We start from the raw sequence: 23,021 nt of genomic DNA on the forward strand, positions 1-23,021 counted from the left end.
CTATGTCAATGTTTTAAAACGGTTTAATTCTTTAGTTTTTGTTGTAAGGCCCAAGCACGCAGTGGACAAAGGATGAAAGAAGTTATACCAAGATTTTTACTAAAAAGATGTTAATGTCTTCCTCATCCTCATCATCGAATATAGACCTATAAAGTTTGTCAAGTCCAATGTTAAAAATGCAACATTTCAACAAAAGTATTGAATTCTATATGCTATGAAAGATTGATTAAGAATCTACCCATCCTCATCATCGAAGATAGACCTATAAAGTTTGTCAAGTCCAATGTTAAAAATGCAACATTTCAACAAAAGTATTGAGTTCTATATGCTATGAAAGATTGATTAAGAATCTACCCATCCTCGTCATCGAAGATAGCCCTAGAATGTTTGTCAAGTCCAATGTTAAAAATGCAACGTTTCAACAAAAGTATTGAGTTCTATATGCTATGAAAGATTGATTAAGAATCTACCTGACATATGGTAGATCCTAACAAAGATTCACAAACTCTATCACAGACTCAGATAACTAACAAATTGCATTAAAAAATACCAAATTGCAAGAACGCATAGATAAAACCATTGAATCCCATTTAACCATATGACCAATAACAAAAGATCAAAAGATCAAAGAACTTCTACTTTAAAAATTAGCATTTTAGCATCAAGAAACAGATAATTAACACGACCAAAGAGGTAAAATAACACAATAACACCATACCATTTTACTGTTTTACGGTTTTACCCCTTCTTTCTTTCTTCATTCGGGAGCAGAAACCGTCCGTTTAGGTCCACAAGTCCCGGGATGCATCAAAGGTCGCAATCCGGGCCTTAATTCCCGCTCACAAAACTCTTCATATTCGCCTTTATCCCCTGCTTTCTTTTTAACTTCTACAACTCTTAAACTTGGGGTTAATTCAAATATCTCAACTGTAATTATTAATGGGCCTTTAACACCCTCCCTTGACCCTTCTAAACTAATCCTACAATCCTTTTTTCTCATTGAAAAACTAACCACTTTTGCTATCTCCTCCAGCTTTGAAACAATTTTAAAAACCGGAGCTCCGGTGACAAATCTTGATTCTTCACTTCCATCTTCAAATAGCCCAGAAAGACTAAATCCAGGTGAAAATGAAATCAAATCAAATGCATTTAAACTCATGGGTCTAGATCGTCTTTTACCATCTGATTCACTTTCAGATTCGGTAGCAGATTGATCAGAAGCATACGCTATGCAATCATCGTCAACTTCTTCATCTTTTAAGCTAAAGATCTTGTCATCTTCGAAGTAAAATTTTGTGTGTTTAAACCCTTTTCTGAACCACTTATCTTCCATGATTGCCGATATGGTGATTCTGGTTTCTGGGTTTGTATCAAGTAATCGTTTTAATAAACGTGATAGCTCCGGTGAAAACCATCTTGGTCGCCGGAATTCTCCTCTGTAAATCTTTTTATACATAATCATTATGTTTTGATCACGAAATGGTAAATAACCTGCCATTAACACGAATAAGATGATCCCACAAGACCAGATATCGACTTTCGCTGCTTCGTAACCTTTTCGGCCCAAAATCTCCGGCGCGACGTACGCCGGAGTTCCACAAAATGTGTAGAACAAACCATCACCGCATATTTGTTCGGAGATTGCACTAAGCCCGAAATCGGAAACCTTTAGGTCACCATTGTCGTCTAATAATATATTTTCAGGTTTTAAATCTCTATGAAAAACACCTCGTGAATGACAAAACCCTACAGCGGAAATTAGTTGTTGAAAATACTTTCGAGCCATTTCTTCTTTTAATCTACCTTTAGCGACTTTACCAAACAATTCACCTCCCTTTACGTATTCCATGACGAAGAAAATTTTGGTTTTTGTAGCCATTACCTCGAAGAGTTGGACGATGTTGGGGTGTCGGACACGGCGGAGGATGGAGATTTCGCGTTTGATGTGAGCGATTAAACCGCCTTTCAAAATCTTCTCTTTGTCGATGACTTTAATGGCGACTTGTTCGTTGGTTTTGACGTTGCGAGCGACGTAGACTTTGCCGAAACTGCCTTGGCCGAGGACATGGCCGATCTCGTAGCGGCGGAGGAGGAGGGCTTCTTTTCTTGTGGTGGGGGAGGGCGTGGTTGATGGCATGATGGGAGGGAATTTGGGGGTTAGGGAATTAGAAATGGTAAATGCGAAATGGGAATCGGATTAACGTTCCAAAGATTTAAGTTTTGATTTTGATGACGATGTTTGTGGGAGGAGGAGCAACCGATTGAGGAGTTTGGTTGGTCATTTATGGGCCATACTAATATAACAATAATAAAAAAAAAACTGCAAAAATGATCCCTCCTGTTTGCAATTAGTTCAAAACAATTTCAACTTGCAAATTTAATTTTTTGGGAAATTACATGGGTGGTCCCTATGGTTTGGGTAAATTTGCACGCTTAGTCCTTGAGCAAGATTTCTAACTCGTATGATCCCTAGTATTAGAATTTGCAACCCACCTGGTCCTACTACATCTGAAATGACTGTATTACCCCTTGCATTTAAAAAAACAGTTTATTATTTATTTATTAATTGTTTATATTTTAAAAAATAAAAAACCTCAAAACCCACCCTACTATATCTCAAACCCCACATTTTTCTAAACGTATGTTTCCTTCTCCATCTCTTTCTCTAAGTTCGATTGACATCATTGCTACCATAGCTTGAAACCTTTTAGATGTCACCATTGCTGGTAACCAGTAGGCCGCCTCAATCCACCGGTAACCATCTTCATTGATGTCATGTTTTTTTCGATGAACAGTAACAAAAAAAACAAAGGTATAGAAACCCCAATTCCTGTTGATGATTGTCATGGCTTTTTATGAGAAATAAATCGATAAATGAAGGGTGGAAATCCCTTAGCACCACCATATGACCGGAATCAACCCAAATCCTCATATCTCCCGGTATCCTCCACCATCTAAAGTCCTTTAACTTCTTCCCTACATATCACAACAAGAATCTAATGAAATTTTGAACTCAAATCCTCTACCAATAATGAAATTGAGACTAATCGACATCAAACCCAAACATTAAACAAAGCGAACATTTAAAGACAAAAGAAGCACCAAATCAAAATCCACCTGTGTTTTTCGAAACCAAATCAAAAGCCACCTACATTTTAAAGCCAAAAAATTTGAAGCATTCATGAGTTTTTTTGGATGGTTTCCTTTTCACTCGGTCCTTTACCTCCACCTTCAATCAATATCCTTATATCCAGACAAATTTCACAAATCGATTCTTCTTACTTCCTTTCGTTCACAATCGACCCCATGATGGTGGTGTGTGGCGTTCTTCATATTTGTGATAGGGGATGAAGAAGAATTATAGATAGTGGCATAGTGGTGGGGGATCTGTGTTTTATTTGGGGATTTTTAGGGTTTTGAATCGATTCCTTTTGGTTTTTTTCCGGATTTTCTCTACGTCTTTTTTTCTTTATTTGTAACATGGCTATTTGATTTCATCTGCATATGTTATGGAAGGAAACAGACAGTGGCATAGTGGCGGGAGAGCTCTAACCCGAGAGGGGGAAGGCAAAGATAAGGCGGTTTAGGATTTTTTTTTTTAATTTTAATTTTTATATTTATTTCATATAATAATAAATCAGAAAAAGAAAAAATAAATAAATAAGGGCAATACAGTCATTGCAGATGTAGCAGGACCAGACGGGTAACAAATTTTAATATTATGGAACGTCCGAGTTAAAAAATTTACTTGGGGACTAAGCGTTCAGGTTTCCCCAATCAACAAATTTTAAAATCATGACTCTTCTTATATATATCTCTTACTCGATCAGATTTGAGATTGTGTATGAATTGGTTAACTCAATGGAATCCGACTCAATCAACAACTATCAAACGTTCCGTATGATGTGACATCTCCGTCTATTTTCTCGGTAGATCAAAATCCAAAAACTAAAATAAAAAAACAAAATCTAAAACAATAACCATCAATCAAATATTCAAAAACAGTAAACTGATCAAAATTATAAACAACTTGTAAATAATTTGAAATTAACATGTAAGTACTTTGAAGAGGCGCACAAAATTAACCAAAATCATAAACAAATTAATCCTGAAACAAAATTAGTTGATTCACAAATAATTAATCAAAGTAATTTACTGTGATAGTTGTAGTTCGGCGTGCATTGTTTTTTTTAAAATGTTTCGCTTAGGTTAATTATACAACATCATAAAACATTTATTAAAAAAGTAGTATAGATTGTTTTCTTAAGAATATAATTTTGTAATTAAACTTCACTTACTAAATATTTATATGATTAAAAAATGCATATACATCAAAACGGTCATCCCAACACAAATCATGTTAACCCATACAAAAACTAAGCATTTTAACTTGTTATGACATTACAAAACTTGTTGAATTTGGCACCTTTAATCATTTGAGCAACTTTTTAACAAGGATGTATATTGTACAATTAGTGTTAGTACTTGTAACGTTGCATGCATTGAATAGTGGATCTTTGGTTTCGTGTTTTTTTTTTTTTTTTTTAAGTTCATGCAAAGCAAACTTTAAGTCGTACTTTATACTGTTTTTAAGTTTGTGCTTTTCTTTGGGACTGTCTTTTTGAGGCATTCATGTTTTCTTTAATTGTACTTTTTTGCATGTGAAAGTTTTACATAACTAAAGTTATACATAAATTTGTTAAGGGATAATATCATAAAATAATATCATGTTTTATTTAGTCCATTGAGATTATTGTTTTTTTCATTCATTCCTAATCATGGTGTATTTTAACAGTCTTTCATTTAGACCATTTGATAAATATACAATTATTTCGACTTTTTGAGTTATCTCGTCAAAATTTTGGTTTAATACAATAATACTAAACCATGAAATATCATTATTTATCAATCAAATTATACAACGATCATCCCTATATATTTGCAAATATATTATGTTGCTAACTTGCTATTTAACGAAGATGATTTCGTTTTAACCAAATTACCTAAGTGAAACCTTCTTGTTGAAAAGAAAAACAATGACTAAATATGTACAGGACAATATTTTTTAGTACGTCAATTTAAAGATGATGATATTTTATGATTTAGAGACTTTATTTTTATCTAAAAAAGTTTAATATATGCTAAGTTCATAATTTTTTCTTTTTACAAATAGAAAATTAGAAGTCAATATCGATATATTGTTATATACAATCAAAAATATTTTAACATCACATGTATATTACAACTAGTTATGTGCTTATAATAAAAACTTAAAAATATCCAACTAATACATAGTTATATATTTATATTTATAGTGAAATATACAGCTATCCATCAACTATTCATATATTTGTGAAATGTGCAATTAATAGATCAACTAATAATATATCCACACAAAAGACATCAGCTAGTTAGATAGTAACAACTAATAAATCAGCCAATTGTGTATATTCATGATGGAATATACAACTATATCGGCTAATTGTATATTCAATTATTCATACATACTTAAAACTAAAAGAATCAACTATCTGTATTGTTCCTATGGTTTCAAAAAGTTGCATAGATCGTCTTTTTGCCTCACACTGTTTGTGTTATACTATTTTCTCTTATATGTGCCCCTCATGTGAGATTATTTAGTATTTTCTTTTAGGCGTGCGATATTAATCCATAAAATGTATTTATCATAGTCATCCCCAAAAAAACTCAATCTTCATCTTCTTTTTATGTTTCTTTTCAATTAACATACGCAATGCACAAAGAATTCTCATTTGGAATTTAGGGTTTTGAATATTCAGTTATTACACACAATGGTTTTAACGGTATGGAATGTATGTGGCAACATCGTACACTATGCAGACGACAATTATGAACTCTGTCCAAACGATTTGTCGTCTCTAAAGCCTATACCGACGACATGTGGTATCTAAAAAGTCGTCGGTATAGGTCCATCGGTAAAAATCAAAAATGTCGTCGGGGTCGTCGATATAGCATAGTCAGTCCAGACGACATGTCGTCTGCAAATGGTCGTCGGGATTGATTTTCGAGGAAATTAGAAAAAGTTTTATTCGGACCTTATAGAGACGACTTGTCGTCAATAAAACAGTGACCCTATAGAGACGACTTCTCGTTTGGACAAGTGTGACCTATAGCGACGACTTGTCGTTTGGAAAAGTTGATCAATACGGACGACATGTCGTTTGGAGTGTGAAAACCGTTTTTACAATTGGAAAGTTATACCGACGACATGTCGTCTCTATAGCATTTTTTTTATATTTTCCACAGGTTTTGTTATATATACCATTTAAAACAAATCCAAAAGGGATATTTTTAAAATAATATAAACATAACATAACATACCATTAAAATCCAAAAACACTTAATAAACATAACATACCATTCAAACTCTACTACATAACAAAATAACAAAAAAAAACAAGTTTTTAACAAACATTGTTGTCATTACCATTCTAGTTCTCCTCCTCCTCCTCCTTATCATCATCATCATCATCATCATCACCACCATCATCAACATTATCATCATCATCCTCCGCGAGTTCATTTGATGTTTCAGGGTTATTTTGTGGAAACATATTGGGACTAAACTGGAATTGTGGCATTGGTTGTGGTTGGAAGTTTGGAATGAAAGCCGCGAAAGTGTTATTAAGCATTTGGTTCATTTGTAGCATTTGTTGTTGCATGATTTGAATTTGTTGGGATAATACAACTTGGAGATTATCTGAAGATTGGGATGTGAAAGTTTTGGAACGTTTGATATGTTCATTTGGAAATAAATTATTGTTGATGCTTGGTTTCTTTCCAATTCCACAAATATGTCCACGTCTCTCACCGAGGCCACGAGCGAAACATTGTTCTTCATTTAACTTTTCGTTCTCCCCGAGCTGTGATTGCATCAACATCCTCTCTCGTTGAATGTTTTCCTACAATAAAGAAAACAATAAAATACATTAATTAAAAAAAATAACTAAATTTATACACTAAAACAATAATAATATACCTTAAACTAACTATAATAATAATAACATATTTATCAAACAACTTATTAACTTTGTTTATTACTTACCCAAACTACTTCTGCTTACAGTGTACACCAACTCTGACTTTCTTTAAATCGATTCTGTCTCCAACCGTCGATATGTTGCGGGTCTTGTCCTTTTTCTCTCTATAATAAGCCAAAAACAATTAATATATTTATATAAGTGTTCATAAAATTTTTATAAAATACAAATAAATTTAATTACCTCCTCACGTCGTCTGTCTGCATATGTTCTACTTCCATGAGAACTCGTAAAATGAAGTTTGGACTAGCTTTCTTTACCTTCTTCTCATTGATTCCTATAACCTTCATCCAACTTGGGAAAAAATACAACTTTTGAATAAAACTGTAAGTTTTTTTTTTTTTTTTATTGAAAATAGTTAATAGCGGCATGTTTACTAAGTATCCGTGAAGGATATATGTAGATGGTAGTGTGTCTTTCATATATTACGTTGCTATCAATATTTTTTCAGTACACGATATTAATGATATGCTTCAAGTAGGGTCAGGGGCGGTCCATTGTTTTACCATGCCCTGGGCAAAGATGTTTGCTTATGCCCTTTTTTTTTTTTTTACCAATTCTATTAAATTTTAAGTTTGTAAGAAACATTATTTGAGAATGTTTTGAGTCATAGTAATCTATAGATATGATTAATGGAAGAGTAAATTATACGAATGGTCCCTATGGTTTGGGGTAATTTACGCGTTTGTTCCTAACTTATTTTTTTTACTTGGAAAGTCCCTACTGTTTGTTTTTATTACGCGTTTGGTCCCTACATTTTGTTTTTGTTACGTGATTGGTCCTTATCTTACCTAAAAAAACTATTATTTAAATAGGAAAAAATGGTAGAATAGGTAAGGTAAGACGATGGGACTTGTGGGGTTGAGGTGTGTTTATTTAAATATTTTAAAAAATTCAAGGGCAAAATAGTTTTTTAGGTAAGACAGGGACCAAGCATGTAACAAAAACAAACAGTAGGGACCTTCTGAGTTAAAAAAACAAGTTAAGGTCCAAACGCGCAAATTATCCTAAACCATAGGGACCATTCGTGTAATTTACTCTTAATGGAAATTACATTTGGTATATTTTAAGATTGCGTTTATAGTTCTAAGCCTAAAATCATTCCCAACACTTCCCTGGATCTCCATATGATGATTCTGATTCTTAATTTTCATAACAAATTACATGTATGAAGGATGAAAATCCTAACACGCCTATGTAATCAAAGTTTCACTCACAAAGGTAAGGAAATATAAAAGAATCACGATCTATCACTGTAACATACTTTTGGAGGGGCCGCTCCAGTCAAAATTTTATTGACTTTAAACCAAATGGCCAAACCAATTGTCTTGCAATTCTGTCATATTCACATACTCAAGTTTAGTAACTAAAGTACACAGGAAAAAAGATTGAATATGTTATATTTGTTGAATATGCCATTGAAATAAAATCAATGAAAAAAAAAGTTGATGTTTCATTTTGACATTTAACACTAAGACGACAATGGTAAGACATTTTGTAAAATCTATGATATGGCAAAGGTAGATAAGACCATTTTGTGTTTCCATCAACATAATTGTTACTTAACAGTAAATCTCTATTCATTCGCTTAGTGGCATGCAACAGACATTTATAAGAAATATGAATTACTTGAAACTAAGGAGTGAAATGTTGGATACATAGTATCAGGCAAGGATATTTAAAATTTAATTTATACCGAAATGCTAAAAGCAAAACCCAACGAAAATAATTTTGGTTGCTTTGCATCCAATGAACTCTTCAATCGAGGCCAATCGGCATGAAGAATCATAGAAAGATCTAGAACCAAAACATGAAGGATAAGAGAAAGAGTAAGCTAAAAGAATATATTTTTTGCTAACAGGTCGTCGTCTATGAGAGATCGACTGGGTTCTTGCGAATTTGTGGCACCGTAGTAGAATCATTACCAATGGCACGCAGTGCACCTGCACCCAATGCCCGAGGGAGGCGTTTGCCTCCGGAGTGACGAGTGCTCGGCAAGCACAGCCAATCACGAAGGCCAGAGCTGCGGGGCAGCCCATTTTTAAAAACAGTACTGAAACGGCCCTTGTCTTTGATTTCTGCCAAAAGATCTGGAAAAGAATTAGAGAAATATCGAGGACAAAGGTGTGAGTTTTTATGCACTTCTTCCTATACAACTAGATCTTATACCCCATTTCCATGTCTCATCGTCTCCTCAACTTCTGCCCCGTCTCTTCATTTTCTGTTCTTAAGAGTATAGGCGTGAGATTTTTATCCGGTTAAAATGTTCAATTGCCGCCTTCACTTCACATTAGTTCTGCTGCTTTAGGTCGACGCTTCCCTTAATCCCCTGTATTGGACTTTTATATTTTATTTAAAGTTTGACCCAAATGAAATGAGACACACCCATAATAGTTTTATAAATTTTGCTGCCCTCATTTAGTTGATGCCCTGGGCTGTGGCCCATCTCGCCCAGCCCTTGGGCCGGCCCTGAGTAGGGTTGACGGTCGACCCAAGAGAAGGGGCTCCTTAGGCGACTGCCCAGTGCCAAAAGTTATAAGGGACCCCAAAACTTTAAGTATATCTATTATGTAAATTGTAAAAATATGGGTGGAAGCGAAAAGGGAGGAGAGGAAGACGTGATCAAATATATAAAGAGAAGGATAATTTAAAATAACAACGAAAATCATGAAAATAAATATATTTAATCTCAATGAGGCAAATCAGAGAAACAAATGTCTTTTGAGTTTTTCCTATTTCTTCTTAAACTACACATCAGGAAAGTTATTGTTTCTGTTATCACCATATACTTTATTTTATAAGATATATTTAATTTCACCAAGAAGATTAATTTTGTCCGAAATTTCAATTTTATGGTTTGTTTTCACATAATTTCATACTAGTGGAGCTAGTTGAATTTGCAAGTGTTTGATTAAGTAAAATGATCGTAGGTTTGCATTGTATTATCAATATATATATATATATATATATATATATATATATATATATATATATATATATATATATATATATATATATATATATATATATATATATATATATATATATATATATATATATATATATATATATATAGGGTCCGGTTCCGGTGATAACTCTTTTTTCGGTGAGTTTACCTTAAAAAAATATAAAAAAATACAAATTATAAAATCAAGCATAGTATTATATCGGAGAAAAAAAATTAGATCATTAATTGAATCATTAATCATAAAAAGTGAATCATGGATTATAAAAATGATCTATGCTTCAATTTATATGATCCAAAAAAATTTTCATTTTGTTTTCTTTCTGATATAGTATTATGCTCAATTTTATGATTTGTATTTTTTTTAATTTTTTTTTCAAATTTTTAAGGTGTTCTTACCGAAAAAAGAGTCCTCACTAGACCATATATATATATATATATATATATATATATATATATATATATATATATATATATATATATATATATATATATATATATATATATATATATATATATATATATATATATATATATGTATATTGAGTGTCTCCATTTCTGGTGGTGCTAGTGATTACGAGGTGTGATTATTTAACATCAATCACTTGTATAAACCCTAAAAGAACCCTAGACCCAAAGTAAAAGATGTGTTCTTCTCACTGTATGTAGGTAAGGTCAAAGCTAGAATCAGTTGATGGTATTGTCCCATCTACTCATGGTTTTATGATTAGTAGTATGTGCATAAAGAATGTATGGCTATCAATGGAGCACCAATTAATCTTATGGTGTAATCAACTCGTTGTGCAAGTTCTTATATCTATAGAAAACAAGAAAGTTACAGGGAAGGTATGTTCATTTTCCACTTCATATACTCTTATCATCATATTATTATATTAATCTAATATGTGCATGGTCCTTATATCATGTAGATGTATTTGTATCTACATAAAGATCATTAACTTGTTTATGAATTTACTTATGATCTGATTTGTCAAATATAGGTTTGGATCTAAACGTTTGAAAGTTCGTTATTTGGTCAATTATTCATATATGAATAGTACATGAAAATCACATGATATATTTACATGCGAATATTACATGATATATCCATATATAAATATTTGCTAATTATTTAGATTTGGAAACTAATGATTAGTTTTGAGTCAATTGGATGAATTTTAAAGGTTCAATCAAATTAATCAAATTAATGGAGTAATGTGTAATGTGAATAAAAATTCATGATTTGGACATTTGCTATAATGACCAAAGATATACACATACCACATGTGCCAAATGACTTATTTGTCATTTTTCAATTCTAGTTAAATAACAAGTGAATAACATATAGATTAAATGTAAATTACATGTAAATCACATGTGATTCATATGTAATTCACATATGAATCACATATAATTTACATATAAATCATTTTAATTATTTTTTTTTCTAAATATATAGTTTATTTTAATTTGTTTCATTTTAACAATCAATTACAAGTGAATTACATACAAATCACATGTAAATCACATGTAATTTGCATATGAATCATATGTAATTCGCATGTAAATCATAGGTGAATTACATCTATTTTTTATAAAAAATTTCTTATAGATTTGGAAGAATTCGTGGAAAATATTAAAGATGTGAAAAATGATAAATTGAAGAAAATATAAAAATTTTGACATAAAGACATGAAAAAGTTTTGAAATTTTGTAGCATCTTCTGTTTTTTTATATTTTATTTTGTACCGGGTAAATACTTGTACTATTGTGTTTATAGATTATTAAATAAAAATGATTTTTTTAATTACTTACGAATATTATAGTATAAGAAATATGTATATATGCACTTGAACAATATGCATATATATACATCTAAAATGTTGATTTTTTTTAAATATTCCAGTTTTTTTTTTAATTTTTTAATTTTTATTTTAATTTTTTTAAATTTACTGTTCTTAAAAAATTACAGTTTTATTTTTTTAAATTTTTTTTAAAAATTCTTGTTTTCCAAAAAAAAAACTTTAAACATTTTCATTTTTTTAAATTGAAAATTACTAGTTTAAAAAAAAATACAAAAAACTTGATTTATTATGTTAATTTTTAGATATTTTTATTAATATTTCCAATAACATAAAATTAAACATTAAATGAGATTGATAAGATGAAAATTATGCCCTTAATGAGTTCGTTTTGATCTAACGTTCCATATTTGATTTTTCGGTTTTTGGAAAAATATAAATTCTAAATGGATCTAACACACACACACACACACATATATATATATATATATATATATATATATATATATATATATATATATATATATATATATATATATATATATATATATATAAAAGAAAAAAAATACAAATTATCATCAATTAAAGGCCACATGATAAGAAAAAATGGCAGAAAATAAATTGTGTGGGACAAAAGGGCGGTCCGTACAAATTTTTTAAATTAGTTATTTACATGGACCATATTTACCAAAAAAAAAAAGTTACGAACCGAACATATGATCTCTTTATAAACTGTAAGGACCATTTATGTAACTTTATCTTAAAAAGTTTAGAAACAATTGTGGAATAAAATCTCATACTATGTTTTATAACTTTTAGTATTCTAGATAAACGTTTTTTTTTATACTTTAGTTTCACATTTTTTTTTTTGTTTTTGTGTATTTCATCTTGAGTACGATTTGATGCTCAAAACAGTAATTAATTAATTAAATTTGCAGAGCAAATAAGTAATATTAATTAAGTAAAATAAAAAAATTAGTATATTTTCTGGTAAGTGGGGTAACTATATATTAAATACATACAGAGGGACCAACGGTAACATAAACTTTGGAAGTATTTTCGAGGGGCATTTCTGTCAACACACTCTCAAATCTAACGGATCACTACTTAAAGCAAAGAGATTCAACATCACTAAGCAAACAAAAAGACTCCCCCCTGCAACTCTCCAATCAACTTTTGCTTTTAGGGCTTTTTCAACTCCACCATTGTTGACCCTTATAAGCTTTTTCCTCCTCTTTCTATCTCATTGGTCATCCGCCAAATTCTCTTTTACGTTCTTCTTTCTTTTTCTCACATAGAATCCAATCATCCATTTGAGCTGATTCAGTCATTTTCAGCAAAAAAAAACCTCATTTGGAAGAAGAAGGAATCAACGAATCTCGATTCTGTTTCTGTTGATTCACTCATTAATAAACACATTTGGAGCTAGAAAGAATCTTGAATTCGTTTTCACTACCAGAACCTTATTCCAAACAAAAAATAATCTTTATTTCAGCATCCAAAACAAAAGCATTTCTGGGTTGTTTTAAGTTTTACCAAATCTTTTCCACCATGGCTGAAGCTCCAAAAGCAGAGGATATCACTCATCTTCCAACAGACCAACTTCAGGGTTTAGAGTACTGTATCGACTCCAATCCATCTTGGGGTAAGTAAATTTCTTCACTTTTCCTTAAAATCAACGAAATTTTCACACTTTCCATGCTGATTTTAGCTTAAAACTGAACAAAAAAATAAATAAATAAATAAAAACAGGGGAAGCGATAGCTTTGGGGTTTCAGCATTACATCTTGTCTTTAGGAACTGCTGTAATGATTCCCAGTTTTCTTGTTCCTTTGATGGGTGGTACATCTGTGAGTGACTTTCCTCCAAAACATGCATCATATACTTGTACCATGTATGTATAACTGTGCTTTACAACTTGTACATTAACAATTTGCAGAATGATAAGGTGAGGGTGGTGCAAACATTGTTATTTGTTCAAGGGATTAATACATTTTTGCAAACACTTTTTGGAACTCGATTGCCAACTGTTGTTGGTGGATCTTGGGCTTTCATGGTCCCTATAATCTCAATCATCCATGACCCTTCTCTTGCCACCATTGTCGACGATCATATGGTAAATCTAAACTTACAAACTTGCTAATGATTCAAGAAATAGCAACCAGTTTGATATAATAATGAGTTTCTTGCACTTTCAGAGATTTCTTGCTACAATGCGAGCGATACAAGGTGCGCTTATAGTAGCATCAAGCGTGCAGATTATCTTGGGATATAGTCAGTTGTGGGCCATTTGTTCTAGGTAAATTTACAATTTCTTAAAGAAAACAATACGATTTTGTAATCGAGTTCTAATAAATTTTCATTTATTTCAGATTCTTTAGCCCTGTTGGTATGGTTCCAGTGATTGCATTGACTGGTTTTGGTCTCTTTGACAGAGGATTTCCCGTGGTATGCTTACTTTACTAGTCTTAGATTTGACTTTTTGAGGTCATATAGACTCGTTTTCATCTTTGAAATTCATACAAATCGTTTAATTTTTTTTTATTAAAATTTGATAACCCGATTGAATTAGTATAACAACTACAAATCGTAGAGGAAAAGCGGACTCAATTTTGTAAAAACACCTTACCATATTTTAGAATGCAAAGAAAAGTATTTGACCTGAGAAAGTCAAAGTGCTCTGGGTTCAACTTCATGACGCGAGTACTTCTGGAGGTCAAATTACACTCGTTTTCGGTTTCAAGACGATTCGAACTTGACACTAATCTTTAGAAAGGACTCAAAGACCTTTAATTTGAGCTAAAAAAATCAAAACTTTATCTTTGTTCATGACGATTTGATTCAAAATGTTCATAATCATAGGTCGGGAGATGCGTGGAATTCGGCATACCAATGCTGATTCTTTTCATCATGTTCTCTCAGGTATATCACTAGTGCCCATTACGTTTACTAAAAACTAGTCGTATTTGATGAACGAAAACGCTAATTTTCCCGTTTCTTGATTTTCCGGTGGAAAAACAGTACCTGAAACAGTTTCAGGCGAAACAACTGCCGATATTGGAACGTTTTGCTCTTCTTTTGACGATAGCAGTGATCTGGGCCTATGCACACCTATTAACCGCTAGTGGTGCATATAAACATCACCCAGAACAGACCCAATTGCACTGCAGAACCGATAAAGCCGATCTCATATCCTCTGCACCATGGTTAGTAGTTTGATTCATGAATTTATTATGATTCATAGATTTTTCAAAGCATAAAGTCGATTCTCAAAGTATCCACTTCAATGCAGGATAAAGTTTCCGTATCCACTTCAATGGGGTGCGCCAACTTTTCAAGCAGGACATGCTTTTGGGATGATGGCAGCAGTTCTCGTCTCCCTTATTGAGGTGAAAATCTTATAAATATTGTATTTTTTTTTTTTTTTTTTTTTTGTTTTAATGACATTTGTCACACTCTACAACATGGTTATATTGTGTCCAGATTTTGATGATTTTATACTTTTGTAACATTTTGATGATTTTCGTGTTACAACAGTCAACAGGTGCATATAAGGCGGCAGCCCGTCTAGCAAGTGCAACACCTCCCCCTGCTCATGTTCTCAGTCGCGGCATTGGGTGGCAGGTCAGTGTTATTTATATCCATTATAAATAAATTACGAATTTTTTTTTACAATATTGTACTTTTAAAAATTCAACCAATAAAAAAATCACCATAAATTGTAAGTATTGATTTTAATTAAAAAGAAATATATTTCGTCACTCAGGGTGTCGGGATTCTTTTGAGTGGACTTTTTGGAACTGCAACCGGTTCAACAGTTTCCGTGTAAGTGTTTCCGATATTCAACAAATTCTATTCACGATTTCACATTTGTTTAAAAAAAAAAAAAAAGAAAAGACATGAAACTAAAACATATTTTCCAAACAAAACAGAGAAAACGTCGGTCTTCTTGGAAGCACTCGTGTAGGTAGCCGAAGAGTCATTCAAATCTCAGCTGGCTTCATGATCTTCTTCTCGATTTTAGGTAAGCCCACAAATCCCATTAATCCAATATTTCACGGGGGCATTTACGTCTTTTGCAAGATTTCATCTTTTTTTATAATAATATAATGTGTAGGGAAATTTGGAGCTTTATTTGCGTCGATACCTTTCCCGATTTTTGCTGCGGCATATTGTGTGCTATTTGGTCTTGTTGGTAAGCATTTGATTGGTTAATAATGAAAGTGTGAAATGTGTGAAAAATAATTATTTTGGTGTTTTGTTGTTTTGGCAGCTTCTGTGGGGTTGTCATTCTTGCAATTCACAAACATGAACTCGATGAGAAACTTGTTCATCGTGGGCGTGTCTTTCTTCCTTGGCTTGTCTATTCCCGAATACTTTAGGGAGTACACGGCTGGTGCTCTCCATGGTCCTTCGCATACCAAAGCCGAATGGGTAAGTTGGTCATTTCACATACCCATCGGCAAGTTACTATTTTTTCATACAAAACTTCCATATCTCTTTGCATACACGACAAGTTTGTATTTTTTACGGTTGTCCTTTTACATCTACTTTTCATGGTCCTTCCACAAACCACAACCATGAAGGGCATTTTGGTCTTTTCGCATCTATTTTTCATGGTCCTTCCACATACGATAGCTGGAAAGGTTTTGCACACTAGGGACATGTTAGCATCTTGGTCTTTTCACGGTCCCTTCCACATAACCTGAAGGACATTTTGGTCTTTTGCACACTAGGGACATGTTTTACATGTTCTCAAGTATGTTTTCATGCAATAAACCAAAAGGGCATTTTGGTCATTTCACATCTATTAATAATGTTTTTTTTTTTGTGTATGTATTGGTGCAGTTCAATGATTTCCTTAACACCATCTTCTTCTCCTCCCCAACGGTGGCATTGATGGTGTCGGTGTTTCTTGACAACACACTCGAGTTCAAAGACAGTGCAAAAGACCGAGGGATGCCATGGTGGGCCAAGTTCAGAACATTCAAAGGAGACAGCCGAAATGAAGAGTTTTACACTCTCCCCTTCAATCTTAACCGCTTTTTCCCACCATCATGAGGTTTTTCATAAGGGGTAGTTTTGTCATTTTCAAGATAGAGATTGTGCTGATCACAATCCCTTTTCGAGGCTAGGAAGTTTTATGATGTGTTGTTTTTTCATGAGAGCATGATAGCTTTGTTGTTGTTCTAAATTTCATTAATTTCATGTAAATTTACTTAGCCATATTAAATGGAATTAATTTAGAGTCCTCCATTTGTTAATCCTTTTTATCTTTTACTTTTAAGATGAAATTTGAAATAGAAATATATTAAAACTTATTACCTTCATGGGCATCACAAGTCCAAATTTTGAAAGAAATTTCTACTTCAACCCCTAATCTCTGAAAGATGCTCATCAATCGATATAGTGATTACAAGTCTAAATTTGTGCATAATCCTTTGTTTAAGTTTATCAAAAAAATACAACAAAAGAGCATTCTTATGTGCAAAATGAGGAAACGACAACCTTAAAAACTCAGAAGAAAACAAAAAGAGATTGTTTTTGAACAACAATTACTGAAAACGACACATACATTCAGGGCATCTTGGTTGTCTATAAATACTTCGACCCCAACCCCTCAATCTAACACTTTGTGCTTCAGTTATCATATTCTTTACTCTTGCTTCAAAATCATTCCAATTTATAACAGTTTTATTATTCTTTGACAACACTTCAGCAAGTCTCTTCTTATTAGGTCTCAAAGTTGGAGCATTTCCACCACCATAATATGTTCTAAAACCCAAAACCAATGAAGATAATTGGCTTCCCGAATCTGTTATTGCAAATACATCTGAAGTTGCACATGCAATAAAGTCCACTGCTGCTAGCTAAAAAACCAAATTCATGAAATAGCAATGTACTTTCATCAAATTTCGAATAAGAAATAAATAAATAAAAAAAGTAAGAGAAAGTATGTTGCTATTTCGTGTATTTAAGGTACCTGAGAAGAAAAGTTGTTGAAAGGTGCGAGTTCATTAGGGGAAAGGAGATCCTCTTTTGTGATCAAATGAGGATATAAATTGGTCAAAGGGCGTAACCTTGACTTTCCTCCATATATTTGTGATCCAGCAAGATAAATATATGTATCACTCATGAAACCAAGAGCAGCTAAAACAAGTGCAGCTTCTTCTGGTGTTAATGGACATCTTCCTGAAATTCTTAATTCTTCTGGTGAAATAGGCCTACAATCACCACATAGAAAAATTACAAATATACCCCCATGATTTGTCCATTATGTTGAGGTTTCTTATTTCATGCATTTTTACCCTAAATTTCAACATACTCACTTTGACTTCTTCAATCGTTGCATTAGTAATGGAAAGTGGGATTCTCTGTAAGTTTGAAGTTCATCTTTCTCAATTTTTCCTCCACCAAAATCACATAAAGAGTAGGCAACCATGTCAACTTCAAATCTCAAATGCAAAGCAAGATACTTAAGTGGTTCTCTATCTGTATCTTGACCGTTTGACTTTGACTTTGACTGAGGATTTGTGATGAAATCTCCTAGTAGTTCCTTATCTAATTTGTTCCTTGGCTCATTGTATTTTCTTATTCTTCGAATCAACAATGAACCGATTTCTTGGATTTTTGGCACAAACTTCAAAGCATGGTAATTACATTTGCATCTTAGCCTCTGAAAATTAAAATAAATAAGATTTAGTATGAATGAAAATATATAAGAAATTTGAAAATCTGATAATTGTAATGTAACCTGAAGATCAGAAGGCATAGGATCAAATCCAAGGCGATTTCCATATCCAAGAAAGTGAACAACTCCATTTTTTGATAAAATTGGAAGAATTTTCTTGATGTATTCAACTGGTGTTGCTTCTTTAGTGAGATCTGCATCAGTTATCTGAAATTCAATGGTGAAAACATTATCATAAAGAATTGGAGTAAGATATTGATATTCCTTGTTTTGTTATTTTAATGGAGGGCAAATTAGGGAATAAAAGACAACATACCAGACTACCGATTTCTTTGAAGTTTAGTGATTTCAAATGAGGTGGGAGATCCTTTACTATATTAACTTCATCCTTCAATGTTTTCATGAAATAATCTTCTTGATAGATATCACCAAACTGGCTGAATCATAAACATAGTCATCAAAACTATATTTTTTAATTTGGAAATGTAAAGAAGAAAAAATAAGTCAACTAAAAAAAAAAGAGTTGGAGTAACAAACCTTGGGTCCTTCCATACGTTGCTGTAAAGAAACCTTGGAATAACTAATGTTGCATTTAATAATGATGCTACAGCAACAGCATTACATACCTAGATAAAAAGTAACAAACTTTTTTATATAATAAACTCCATAAAGCCTTCAATCATATGCATAAAAATGATCAAAATGGTTAATAAAGTATTGGAAAACATTTTACTTACAGCAACACGTTGTTGATTTAGACCTCCATTTGCACTAACCAATATATAACCAGTGTTGCTTTGAAAATTTCCTGTCCTAACAACATTTGACAAATCATGAAAAAGATCATATAAAACATAATCTAATATTTCATTATGGAAAGAAATTCACCATTTTATCAATCTAGCCATTGAAATCAGTTTTTTTACCTGTATTTCTTGATTCCTTTCTATCTGCACAAGGACTCCATAATGATGCTTTTCGATAAGATTCCTTCCAAAATCTTGATTCCTCTTGTTTAAGCTCTCTCTGTATTAGAAATTATTCATGAACATATAACAATACATATCAACTATAAACAAACAAAAGCTATTTATTGAGCAATGAGCAAGGTCAAAATGGTAATCAAACCTCTGCAAGAGCACCAGAAGCCATACTTGCAAGGTGACCATACATTTGCACCACATTTTTGCCACTTTTATCTCCAAACTTCAAGAAAAGAGTCATTACTTTGTTAAGGCATTGTATATTGAAAAAGCTACCCAATTATAGAAGTGAAAAATGTTTTGTATTCAGATGAGATTGCTAACTTGGTAGATTTTTGAAAATAAAATGTTGTAATAAGAAGAAATGAAAGTAGAATGTTATAATAAACAAATCCATGGAAGTGCATTGCTATTTCTTGCATTTAACCCATTTTTACATATGATATTTGGTTATTAGACTAATTGACAATTGGTTTTGGTCAATTTCCTTTGCTGATGCAGACCCAAAAAAGAAACACATAAACACATACCATTTCAGTTTCAGTAGACAATTTTTTGGGAGGTGGATTACTTTGAAGAACCGAAGGTTCAAAGATGGAACCCATAAAAGAATCCAAAAGAAAAAGAAAACCCATCAATAAAAGTGTGAAAACAAGTGATGAAAAATGTTTACGGATCCAAGTATGCCTTTTGCCAACATAAGCACCCTTTAAAGAACCTAATTTCATGGAGTTACTCCTTAATCCATTAAACAACTCAAGCTTATCCCACTGGTAGACTCCTCCTGACACCCTCCTCCCCTTTGTTGGATCACTTCCTTGCACCATTTTTTGATACCTAAACTGATACTTAAACGACCCGCATGGTGAATTAGCATCTCCATGTTTAGACCCTGACTTCCCCATAATGTATGAAGAGCTTCACTTCTCAAAAACGTTTCATATACAGTATGAAATACCCATTAATTCATACTATCATTCCAAACAATTTGATTTGAGAGAGCCTCAGTTGAATTTTCTATATAGGGATACTAATAAGTCATGACATGTGTTCCTTTCACTCACTATTATCATATATTTTAAATCGTTGGAATGAGAATGTCAGAGTTTGTTGTGGAAAAAGAATATAAAGATAAAAAGGAAGCATCAAATTCTGGATTGGAAGTGAAGCTAAATTAGGTGAAAATGAAAGGCAAACAATAGATGGATAAAAGAAAAAGAAATAGTGATGAAGTAATGTATAAGATATTTAAAGGAAGAAAGGAGAAGGTTGCGTAAACGGACCTGGTCATGGAGATTGTAAACATATAAAACATCAAATGCAGGGGAAATATCACATCTGCAATTTGCAACGCACCAACTTCCCACCGAACAGCAGACTGAAGAACATTGAAAAATGCTACCTTATGTTGAAGCTTTTGTAACAAGAATTTCGAATTGGGAAGTGTAAAACTAAAACCCTAGAAATCGCCATCAGAAGTTGTAGTTGATTGTTGCGATGAATCACGCCAATCCGTTGGGCGTTGGGAATTTGGTGGTTGCTCCTGCGCAATTTCAACAGTTCTACAATTTATAATAACAAATTAACGTAAGAGTTTTAAAATTATTTTTTCTATAAAAAGTACAGATCACCGGGTAAATTATTCAAATCATCATATTCCTCCGATAATTTATCTGGTAACGGTGCTTATGTGGCCTAAATTAGATGACATGGGTTTTGACATAACTCTCCCTCCTTTTTTTTTTTTTTTTTTTTTTTTTCTTGGTCCTCATTTACTTGGTTTTTTACCCTCTAATAGTCAAAGATGCAACGACAACCACGGAATCCACACATTGCAGGTAAAAATTGGTGAAATTATCCATGTTATCTATCTTTTTCTTGGTTTGTTGATCGTTAGTACTAATTCACTAAAGTCAATTTCTTGTGTTTAGTATTGACTATGGAGAAGATATTGACAGACATTGAACGGATGAAAACTTCAAAAAGAAACAAACCCCTAGATGCAAAGATACTCTCTAACTTGACAAAGACTTTAAAAAGAAACCCCAAGATGCAAGGATACTTTCTAAACACACTTAGATTTGTTTTTTCTATGACAAAATGTCTATAATCTGTGGATCATATCTGCAGACCTTTGTGGTAGAAGCAGTGGCGAATCTAGAATAGAAAAGAACATGGTTCCTTATATAAGTAAAACGAAAAGACAAAAATATTTATAGCAGGGCAGGGCGGGTCGAACCAGTAAAAAGCGGCCGATTTGCGTTCATCCGGACCGTTCGAACACCTTAAAAACCAGTACAAAGCGGCCTACTTGACCCCTAAAACCGGACTTTTACAATATATATGTATAGTACAAATGGGTTTATTTTCATTTTAAAAAGTTTTCTTGCAACTACCTATAATTACAGCCAATAATGTATTTTTACTAGTTTGAGTAGAGATATCCGATTTATAATATCAAATAACTACCACTTTTTATCTTTGTCTCCAATTTGGAATAGGTTTTGATAAAAATTAACCATATTCTTTGCAAATTTAAGTAAAACATTCCATCATTTCTTATATTATTTGTATCTTATTTGTCTAAATACTAAAAGGTATGTCTTAATTTTTTTTCAAGGTGGGTCATAATTTTTTCATATACATAGATAGTAAATAAAATTAAAAAATTAGGTGGGTCCTAGGACCCACCTTGATACACCATAGCTTTGCCCTTGGGTAGAAGAGGTAGAGCAAACGTCTACAGTTAGACTGTTTGTTTTTAACATCTGCAGACAATTAGAATAAACTAAAATATAATTAAATTTATTTCAAAAAAAAAAACTAAAAGAGTTTTTCAATAATTTTATGACTTTATTATAGATAATTAACAAATGTAGATCAACTTTTATGTATTATTGTATAAAAGTGAAAATAAAATGGTATGAATTAATGTATATATTTGATAAGTAGGGATAAAATATTTAACACATAAATTGGATACAAATAAACTTTTGATTTTAAATGAAAATTTTCATTTTACTTTTTCAATTAAATCAATTAAAAACTGGGCATAAATATTTTTCACAAGAAATGAATTATATCATATTAAATAATGTTTTGTAAAATTTGACACAAAAAATATAAGAAAATATTAAGTTTTTTTTCTTATGTCTATATAAACAACTTCAGTGACTTTATTGTAATTAAATCATTATTTATAAATTTGTCACAAATGTCATTATTGTGTCACCAAACCTTTTTTTCTTTTAGTATTGTAGTTTTTTTTATTAAAAGTTATTTATAATAGATAAAGTTGTAATAAATCTAAGGTAAAAAAAAACAAAAACAAAGATATATGTGTTTTTTAGACTAGAAGATGTCTGAAGAGGTTTGAAGACTCTGGTCCACATTTGTGCCAAGAAGAGGACGTGCATACCTTTTGAGGTTTGTAGTCTTCAAAAACATAAACAGTCTACGAAGCTTAATGTCTGTGCATCGTCTGCGTCGCGCAGAGAGAAG

The 23,021-nt window shown here is 32.1% G+C and overlaps 3 protein-coding genes across 4 annotated transcripts; 1 reads left to right on the forward strand and 2 right to left on the reverse strand.

Moving 5' to 3' along the window:
• Window positions 1–567: 567 nt before the first annotated feature.
• Window positions 568–2,294, reverse strand: LOC111880800 (CBL-interacting serine/threonine-protein kinase 12). The gene has a single exon (XM_023877212.3). The coding sequence runs from the start codon at window positions 2,135–2,137 to the stop codon at window positions 758–760; it is 1,380 nt and encodes a 459-aa protein (XP_023732980.1). The 5' UTR covers window positions 2,138–2,294; the 3' UTR covers window positions 568–757.
• Window positions 2,295–12,978: 10,684 nt separating this feature from the next.
• Window positions 12,979–17,110, forward strand: LOC111880681 (nucleobase-ascorbate transporter 2). The gene is made up of 14 exons (XM_023877097.3): window positions 12,979–13,491; window positions 13,599–13,696; window positions 13,786–13,962; window positions 14,045–14,145; window positions 14,219–14,294; window positions 14,709–14,768; window positions 14,868–15,052; window positions 15,139–15,235; window positions 15,384–15,470; window positions 15,613–15,671; window positions 15,779–15,870; window positions 15,964–16,041; window positions 16,120–16,280; window positions 16,695–17,110. The coding sequence occupies exons 1-14, from the start codon at window positions 13,398–13,400 to the stop codon at window positions 16,905–16,907; spliced, it is 1,578 nt and encodes a 525-aa protein (XP_023732865.1). The 5' UTR covers window positions 12,979–13,397; the 3' UTR covers window positions 16,908–17,110.
• A 143-nt stretch (window positions 17,111–17,253) lies between these two features.
• LOC111880679 (O-fucosyltransferase 8) lies at window positions 17,254–21,159 on the reverse strand. Of its 2 annotated transcripts, none has more exons than XM_023877096.3 (10): window positions 20,804–21,159; window positions 19,666–19,743; window positions 19,464–19,563; window positions 19,275–19,345; window positions 19,075–19,163; window positions 18,854–18,974; window positions 18,601–18,744; window positions 18,176–18,522; window positions 17,830–18,070; window positions 17,254–17,716 (listed from the first exon to the last, which is right to left on the reverse strand). In XM_023877096.3, exons 2-10 carry the CDS (start codon window positions 19,708–19,710, stop codon window positions 17,402–17,404), a joined length of 1,473 nt encoding a protein of 490 aa, XP_023732864.1. In that variant the 5' UTR covers window positions 19,711–19,743; window positions 20,804–21,159; the 3' UTR covers window positions 17,254–17,401. The 2 variants fall into 2 exon arrangements, with proteins under 2 accessions (XP_023732864.1, XP_023732863.1); XM_023877095.3 differs by having other exon boundaries at window positions 20,051–21,159.
• Between the last annotated feature and the right edge of the window lie 1,862 nt (window positions 21,160–23,021).

The sequence above is a fragment of the Lactuca sativa genome, chromosome 7 (genome assembly GCF_002870075.4).
Source record: "Lactuca sativa cultivar Salinas chromosome 7, Lsat_Salinas_v11, whole genome shotgun sequence".
Lineage (NCBI taxonomy): Eukaryota > Viridiplantae > Streptophyta > Magnoliopsida > Asterales > Asteraceae > Lactuca > Lactuca sativa.